Source organism: Polypterus senegalus, unplaced genomic scaffold (assembly GCF_016835505.1).
Source record: "Polypterus senegalus isolate Bchr_013 unplaced genomic scaffold, ASM1683550v1 scaffold_6615, whole genome shotgun sequence".
NCBI classification, from domain to species: Eukaryota; Metazoa; Chordata; class Cladistia; order Polypteriformes; family Polypteridae; genus Polypterus; species Polypterus senegalus.
The window spans coordinates 1-9,309 of record NW_024380419.1 but is presented as its reverse complement, the minus strand read 5'-3'; the positions used below and the strand labels follow the sequence as shown (position 1 = coordinate 9,309).

Here is a 9,309-nt window from a genome sequence, read left to right as displayed (position 1 = left end):
AAACTTGTTAGGAAGGCAAGCTCTATTGTAGGAATGAAGCTGGACAGTTTGACATCCGTGGCAGAGCGTCGGGAACTGAGTAGACTTCTGTCAATCATGGAGAATCCACTGCATCCACTGAACAGGATCATTTACAGACAGAGGAGCAGCTTCAGCGTCAGACTGCTGTCATCATCCTGCTCCACTGACAGACTGAGGAGACCCCACATTATGCAACTCTTCAATTCCACCCGGGGGGGTAAACGCTAACATTATTCAAAGTAATTGTCTGTTTTTTACATGAATTTTTATTACTCTTTAATTTTTTTTTGTATTAGTATACTGCTGCTGGATTATGTGAATTTCCCCTTGGTATTAATAAAGTATCTATCTATCTATCTATCTATCTATCTATCTATCTATCTATCTATCTATCTATCTATCTATCTATCTATCTATCTATCTATCTATCTATCTATCTATCAATCACTATATGGACATAACTGTTAGCAGTTTTATTTCTATTGTTTCCACATGTGGCTGCGTTTTCAGTTCTTTACTAATTCTTTTATTTCTTCTCCTGTTCTTTTTGTTCTACCAGCCGCTCATCTCAAATGCTTCATTTTTTACCACCATTATTTTAGATATTTGTTTATCCTGTATTGCCAAATATCCTGCACATTACAATATAGGTGGTACAAATATTGTTTTATATAGATGCATCTTCGCCTTTATATTTAATTCCTCCTTTCCTAATTCGGTGTTGTTAATTTGATAGTATTCTTTATTTGCCTTGTTTATTCTGTTTCCGATTTCCTCATTCATCTTTCTATCGTCACTTATGATTACCCCAAGGCACTCGCACACTGACACGTTTTATTGTTGTTTTCCATCTATGGATATCCACATTTGTTGTTTCTATCTTGTTCTTCCCTTTACTTTTCTGTACATTTATTATTGTGTCTTTCACATTGTGAACCACTAGAGGGCGCTGCAGCACCCCAAACCCCAGACACATCAGCACAGACACCATTCTAGATGCCAAAAATTCGAACATGAACATCAGTAGGCTTTGTGCCCTAGGAACCAAGTTACCTGAATTATTCTCTAACATTTCAGTAATTATTTACCGCTCTGATGCTGATCTTTCTGATCATAAAATATATAATATAAAATCATTACGACAGCAATTAATGAGAAGAATTCATAATTAATTGCAAAATTATGGTATTTGAGGGTTCCTCTAGAGAACCTTTTTCTCTTGCATGATTTGGCTCTAAAAATAATCTGCACATCATCATCTCATAACAAGCTCGAGTTTCAAGTTTGGTATTTTTCTGTCCAGCCATTTTAGCTTCAGACCATCCTCAAGACACTGTGACACACAGACAGACACACATCCATCATCGAGATATCGATGCTTTCTGTATCAGGACCCTAAATCGCTGAGATCCATCAAAAACCGGAGATCGAAAGTTTTGACTAATCTTCAGCTTTCTCTCCTCCCCCAGTGATTTTAGGTTATGGTGTCAGAGGACACAATAAACAAGAAATAGATTTATTGCCACAAATACCTTAATGCACTCCACATCTCCAACAAAGCGACTTTTTCCTTCCCTACTCCCACCGAGTTGAGCTTCGTCAGACTCCTGTCCCGACTCTGACTCCCCTTGTGAAGCAGAGCAGCTTTCTTTATAGCGAACCCAGGAGTACCTCTGCTGCTATCACATTGCACCTTGCACCCAGGAAGCACTTCCAGATCAGGCCGAACCCCCCACATGACAAAAGAGCATCCTCCGGCAGCTCTCCCTAGTGGCACCAGAGGATCTAAGCAGGGCTACCCACCACAACTACAACTCCCATGCAGCCTTGCTGGTGTCCATGCAGGATACAGGCCAGAGGGATGTCACCACCCAGTGTACTGGGAAGCACATGACCCTGGGAAGTATTCTCCCCCGTTTATCAATTACAACAATTACTATTACTAACCAATCTGCTCGGGATGCCCGTCCACCAAAAAGACCTGCTGGCCCGGTAAGGAAACATTCATCCCAGCTGGGACGCCAGCTATCCCATGTTGTCTTTTACACCCTCTAGCTTTCTCTTCCATGTTATTAATTGTCTTTGCAATTAATGTTGTATCATCCGCATATATCAAATCATAAGTCAGTACCGGATTTCACTTATAGTATCCCGTGACTGCATTTCTAAGTTCTTTCTTGCAATTGTCATTTATTTAATCCATTTGTACGATAAATAATAGAGGACCGAGGCTATGTCCCTGTTTGATAACCTTTTTCATATTCCATTGCTCTGATGTCTGCCCAATTAATCGTACCATTCCTACATATTTTTGATTTTGTTGTCTTATTGTGGTCAGGTTTATTAATTTTTTAAATATTATTTTCCATGTTTTGTTGGATTAGACACTCGACCCTGTCCTGAGTGGTGGATGCTGCACAGAGATAAGTGTTATTACTTTTCCACCAACAAGACAACATGGAATAAGAGCGAGGAGGACTGCATCTCACGGGGGGCTCAACTCATCGTGGTGGAAGACCAAGAGGATCTGGTGAGTTGGGACAATAAGCTCTCAGCTTTAACCGTTTTTCATTTTGTGATAGCATACTTTATAACATTTCGTTAAATTCCATATACTTGTATTAATAACTACTTTTACCAAATTGCTTGGTTTACAACAATAAATCTGTTTATCAATAATTCTTTGTAAATATCATTTAAAGAGCAATCATATGTGGGAAAATAACATAAAATAAAATAGGGTAGAATATCACCTGAATTAATTGGGATGGGGCTGGTCTGGTTAATTAAATGGTTCAGAAAATCAACCACACTTGGAAGCTTCGAGGTGCCTGTGATGGCATGTGTTATACTGCACATATCTTAAAATAAATAAATATTACGTGTTAGGAGTACAACATAATAACCAGAGCACTAAAAGGTCAGTACAGTCTGGTCTCAGGTTACTGTGGTTCTGCAGGTACGAACGAACACACAAAACACAAAAATACTTCTTTTCATCTGAACTTTTCCAGTTTTCACTTGGGAATGAAGCAAGCTAGTTTTGAGGAGCTGTCACTAACACTGAGCCATAATACAGTACTGTCACACTTTATCACCAATTTGAATCTTGCTGTGCTTTTGCGCACACGTGTGATTGAATGTAACCAGCGGCACAGGTAGACTCACTACAAGCTCTGTCACACGTGAGCAGCTCACTCAGCAACTATCTGTTTAGCAGAACATTACAAACTGCTGCTTGTATTTATCAGAAAACTAAATGTTGATCCTGGCCATGCCATCTAAATGAGTGTCGTCGGGGTGAAGTGGAGGTGACACCCTGAGTGATTACTCAGCAGAGACAGTGGTCAGCTTGTGGTTGGTCCTCATGCTATCTTTATGCTTTTTCAAACTCCATGTAGTATTGTATGATAAAAAAAACTTCAGGATTCTTAAGCGCAACAAAATGCCGTGGATTGGACCTGAGACAGATAAGTTGCCAGGTGTCTGCGGAATATCAGAAGGAATGGAGCTACCTGGAGTAGTCCACATGAAGCAGCCTGTGCAGAACATGGAAGACGTAGGGGTGTGGATACAGAGCTCTATGCCACATGCACTTCAGAAGAGGTCATCCATCTGAAGCTAAACATGTTCAGGCCTGGCCAGTACTTGGATGGGACACCATCTAGGAACAGCTTCGGTGGCTGCTGGAAGAGGTGTGGGTGAGGCCAGCAGGGGGCGCTTACCTTGTGGTCTGTATGTAGATTCCAATATCCCAGTGCCGTGATCTGTGCTGTAAAAATGATGCTGTCCTTCAGATGAGATGTAAAACTGAGGACCTGACTCGCTGTGGTCATTAAAGATACCTGGGAATTCTTTGTAAAGAACAGGGTGAATCCTGATGTTCTGGTCATTCTGGACCCCTAATCATCTCCTAGCTCTAATTGCCTAGCTATATCACCCCTTCACCACCTAATAGCTAACGTCTGGTGAGCATACTGGTGCAGAAATGGCTGTCATCGCTTCATCCAGGTGGACATTGCACATTGGTGGTGGCCGGTGAGGCACCTTAGTCACTATGTAAAGTGTTTTGAGTAGTGAGAAAAACACAATACACATATAAAGAATTATTATTATTATTATTATTATTAATAGTAGTAGTAGTAGTAGCACAAGAATGATTTGTGTTTTGTGATTGAAAGTACAATAATATTGCTTCACTAGTATTTTATTTATAAGTCTGAAACATTTTTCTGTGAAACAAGCAATAAAGTGTTATTCAATTTTGCCAATTTCTCATTAATGTTTAATCTTACATTTGGTGATTCACCTAGACACATCCTAAGTCATATTTCCTGGGGTCAACAGGTGTTTCAGTTCTCACAATATCACATACCCTTGCCTAGGTGGCCCAGCTGGTGTTGATGAACCCAGGTTTGTATTCAGGTAGCTCTATCTCTCCCAAAGATGCCATCTCTCAATCCACAAACATCTGGAGGTGACATCAGATGCGTCTGTCACCTCCTTGGTGGCCCTTATAATGCCCAGTTTGTAATAAACCTTGCACTGGGATCAGTCATCAAACCCCTCCATCCCACTTCCATGGGCCCACCCAGCTCCACACCATTTAGAGCAGCACTGCTCCACAAGTTCCACACATACGACAGCCTTTCTCATGTTGGCCTCCTCAGTTTCGTCTTCCCTGAAGGTGGTCATTTCCAGGCTTCGTTTTAGTTGTTTCCTCAGGTAATGTTCACTTTCCAGTCTGTTATGACTGCAGACATGGAAAATAAATAGATTTTCTTATTGTAATTTTTATTGCAGGAGGCTGCTGGGAAATTTTCATTCATTCCTTTCATCAAGTGACACGTGAATAAAATTTATGGGAAAGGTATCACAATTTCTGAATCACAAATGTTGGGTTGAAATTATGTGAATGTGACAAGCGATTAATTCTGTTGAGGTGTTGTCCTCCACAGAGTTTTGTTGGTTTTTCAAAGGCTCCACATGCTTACATAATAATGCAGACCCCCAAAACCATTTCATAATTAACTGAATTGCTTTCTTTGCAGGATCTTCTCCGTCAGCAGTCTAGAGTCCATTTATCTTTTTGGATTGGACTGAGAAGAAAAGAAGCCTGGGAGTGGATTAATGGACAGGCTTTTAATCCCAGCTGGTGAGGAGTTTTGCATATGGTGGTCTATGTCTTTTATGGTTGTCCTTATGTAGTCCTGTTCATGGCAGCATTTAAGCCACTTACCTCAATGAACCAATGGCTCAGTCTTGCTGTGGTGTGAAGTCTGTGTTATGTTCTCTCTTCCTTCTGAGATTTCTTCACAAGTAGCATGAGATTATCTCATGGACATTTTTGATATTGTATGGTGTTACTCAGCATTGGTCCTTATTAACACTCATTCTATCATAAATTTTGTTATCTCCATTATGCATGAAAAGACGAGACTAAGATTTTATTTTTCTGAGCCATCATTACACGTGACATGGAGCAGGAAACATACAAAAAAATATAATTTTTGTGCGGAGTATTCGATTAAGAAGGTCTCCTTAGCTGATGTTCCCCATGCCAAGTGAGGAATATTAGGGAGTATCTGATTGGCTGTCCTTCCCAGTGAACCTTGTAGATTTGACAAGTGCTGTCCTCTAGTGGTCAGTGGAATGTTAGCTTTAATAACAGTTTTAGTGTCTTGTCTGAAGCCATTCTGCACCTTTTGAACAGAAATGGTTTTACACCTGCCGAAATGTTCACAGTTTAAAGTCCCAGTGCTTATGGGTAACTACAAAACACAGCAAGGGAGAAAAGAATGAGAAGGTAAACTCGTGCTAAAATGTAACACATTACAATATGGTTTAAAAAGAGACAAGAGGACCAGATGAGAGGACTTTATACATCTCTCTGACTGACAACCTGATTGTATGGGAAGACTCATCAAAAACACCTAAAGACTTTGGTGAACAGTCATTTTATCAAATGTTCTTGACTCAATATTGTTCTCCTCGCTTACTAAATGAATCAGCCTAGAGAGGTCTATAATTTTTTTACATTTAAGATGTCTCACCTAAAGGTTTTCCAGTGTTGTTATTTGTCCTGGTGTCCATATAAACACAGGGAACTCCAGTTGCTGTATTACATCTTGCCTGAAGAAGGGGCCTGAGTTGCCTTGAAAGCTCACATATTGTAACCTTCTTATTTAGCCAATAAAAGGTGTCATTTTGCTTGACGTCTCACTACATCCATAAGAGCTAACACAGTACAACACCCCCGTACAACAATATTTTTCTGGTAATTGTTTTAGCTGTCGTTCTCGTAAAGCACTATGAGCTGCTTTCATGTGAGAACATCTTTCCATTACTACTGTCGGACCCAACACTCGTTCATTCTTGTGTGTTTTTCCAGGTTCAGTTCTGATTCGACAGACAGAGGGGACTGTGCCTGTCAGACTGTGGTGGGCATTCATAGTGTCATATGTAGTAAGAATCAGCACTGGATCTGCCAGAAGGGAGCCGCTGACATGTGACGATACGGGGAAAGACTGCAGAACTGAAGACAAGACCCTGTATGCTGCCATCTTTGTATAGACATTGTGTTATCCGAAATGATACAATTGGAAAAATAAAGCATATTGTGTGAAAAACAATATATAAAAGCTGCCATTTGTAGCGGATATGCCTATCAAATTGTGCATGTAAATAAACAGAGATGTGTACAGTAGGAAATATGCCACCAATTCTACACAAAGAAGGATAAAGTGCTGAATGAGTCAGTCGAGGAATGGAGAATGCATTACTTTTGTCACTTTTGTGAATTTGAGAGATCACATTGCAGACAGTTGGTACTGAGTGACCACTTTGTTGTGCACACCAAACTGTGTAAATCAAGTCAACAGATGTAATCAGTTCAAGAGATTACAAACTTCATGTCTGCGTTGACTACTGATGTGTTGTGTGTTTGCTTGTGCTGATTTGTCGTACTTTTGTTCTGAGGTTGGCTGAAGACACAAAGAAAGGTCGCGATGTTGTTTTCTTGGACTTGTTTTTCTTTTGGAGTAATTTAGTCCCGGGATGCGCTTGATTGCTCTTCTTTGTACTGCTTCCAGTGCTGCGATGTCTTTTTCTTGTAGCGCAGTAACCAGAACTGCACACAATACTCCAGATGTGGTCTCACTAGTACATCATATCGTCTGAGCATAACGTCCCTCAATTTACAGTCAACAGTTTTAAAAATATACCTTAACAGTTTATTTGCTTTTCTAATCATTTCAGCACAATCCTTGAGGATGAAAATGTAACAACATAAACTCTGAAATCCTTTCAGAGGTTGCTTCCTTTTAAGTCAGTGTCTCCCATCTTGTTTTTATAAGTGATGTTCCTTTTGGCACTTTTCCACCTGAAACTCATTTCTCAAGTGTTCATCCACTTCTGAAGCTTGTTCAGATCTTTCTGGATCATATTTTCTGCCTCCTCTGTGTCTACCCTTCCTTCCATTTCAGTTATCATCCCCAAATTTCTCAAATTTATTACTAACTACATCAAATCAGTGTCATTAACATAAATCAGAAAAAGTAATGGACCAAGGACGGGCCCCTGAGGGACTCCAAAGATGCCCTCGTTCTCCTCTTATTTGTAGTCTTTGTCTCTTGTCGTCTCACCAACTTGAGATCCCGATTTGTCGTTTACCTCTGATGCCTACAGTTTCTAGTTTTAGAACTAACATTATAGTGGAACTGAGACAAAGACTTTGTGAAGGTCAAATTAAATTCTGTCAAGTGCTTTGCTTTTGCTGACTATTGTAGTTGCCTGTTCAAAAAACATCTAAAAGATTGGCATGACAAGATCTTTCTCTCCTAAAACCCCTGTTGGCTGTTGTTTAATATTTTTCTTTCATATTAGTATTTTCTAATTTATTTCTTATTAAAGTTCCCATTGCTTTGCATGGCACAAAAGTAAGACATATTGGTCTGTAACTCCCAGGATCCATTTTGTAGCCCGTCTTAAAGATTGGAGTCACATTGGCAATGCAACTTTCCAGTCTTTCAGTACTCCTCCCTTCTCAAGTGGCTGCTCAGATATGCCAAGTAAAGGTTTAAATTGACATCTTTCATTTCTTTTCAAGAGAACAGTAACATCCCATCAGGTCCAAGTTATTTATTAGTCTTCAGCGTATTGAGGGCTTGGATCACTTCTGACTCTCCATTCATCCATCCGTTATCCAACCCTCTATATCCTAACTACAGGGTCACGGGGGGTCTGCTGGAGCCAATCCCAGCCAACACAGGGTGCAAGGCAGGAAACAAACCCGGGGCAGGGCGCCAGCCCACTGCAGGTCACACACACACATCACCAATGCACCTAACCTGCATGTCTTTGGACTGTGGGAGGAAACCCACGTAGACACGGGGAGAACATGCAAACTCCACGTAGGGAGGACACGTTAAGAACACCCAGGTCTCCTTACTGCAAGGCAGCAGCTACCCACTGCGCCACCGTGACGCCACTTCTGACTCTTCTATTTTAAAATCTATGAACTCAGACTTTGCTTTTACTTCTGCCTGGAGTGTGTGGTAGAAATTTAGCATCTTATTAAACAAAGATACATCCTCTAACAGGACAATTCAGTAATCAGGCAGGAGAAAAGCTGTTCATTGTATCTCTTAATTACTCCTCATCAAAATGCCTTAGAGGGACAATTCTTCAAAGGCCGTCTGTTACAGCCTGGTCAGAATGATCACAGAAACAATGAATTGAGGTTAATTTTATAAACTACTCAATTTACACACAGTGTCAATCAATGCATACGTTTACTCTGGTTGGTTTGTTGGTTTACGCCCAAATGACTTGTATAAAATAAAAGTCTGTTAAATTATATTCTGGTTCTTCTTGTACCTTTGAGTTCAGCCACCACCGTTGAAATTTCTGTGCATATGACAAACTGTCCATTCTAGTTCTTTACTGGACATCTGCTGATTTCATAGTCATCACTTAGTCGTCTTTCAGTACATTTTGTTGTTCACTCGACCTTTATCTGGATTCCTGATGTGCTTGCAAAGGTTTCTGACATGTATTAACCCTTTATGCTGTTTCTTTAAGATGAAAGCTATGTTACTCTAATATGATTCGTCCACAGGCATTCCATTTGAATTATCCTTAACAAATACTTAGGTGAAATATTTGTACAGTTCATTTGCTGTTTCCTTCTTCTTGTTAATGATTTCTCCTTTTGTGTTCCTAACATATCTTAAATTCCTTTTTGTTGCCTTTTACAAGAGCAAAAGGAGTTTTTAGGTTTCACTAGCA

General features: G+C 40.1%; 1 protein-coding gene across 1 annotated transcript; it reads left to right on the top strand.

The window, feature by feature from the left end:
• Nucleotides 1–204: 204 nt before the first annotated feature.
• On the top strand, nt 205–6,603 carry LOC120520206 (killer cell lectin-like receptor subfamily B member 1A). Its single transcript, XM_039742754.1, has 4 exons — nt 205–238; nt 2,406–2,551; nt 5,073–5,176; nt 6,413–6,603. Exons 1-4 carry the CDS (start codon nt 211–213, stop codon nt 6,531–6,533), a joined length of 399 nt encoding a protein of 132 aa, XP_039598688.1. The 5' UTR covers nt 205–210; the 3' UTR covers nt 6,534–6,603.
• Nucleotides 6,604–9,309: the final 2,706 nt, after the last annotated feature.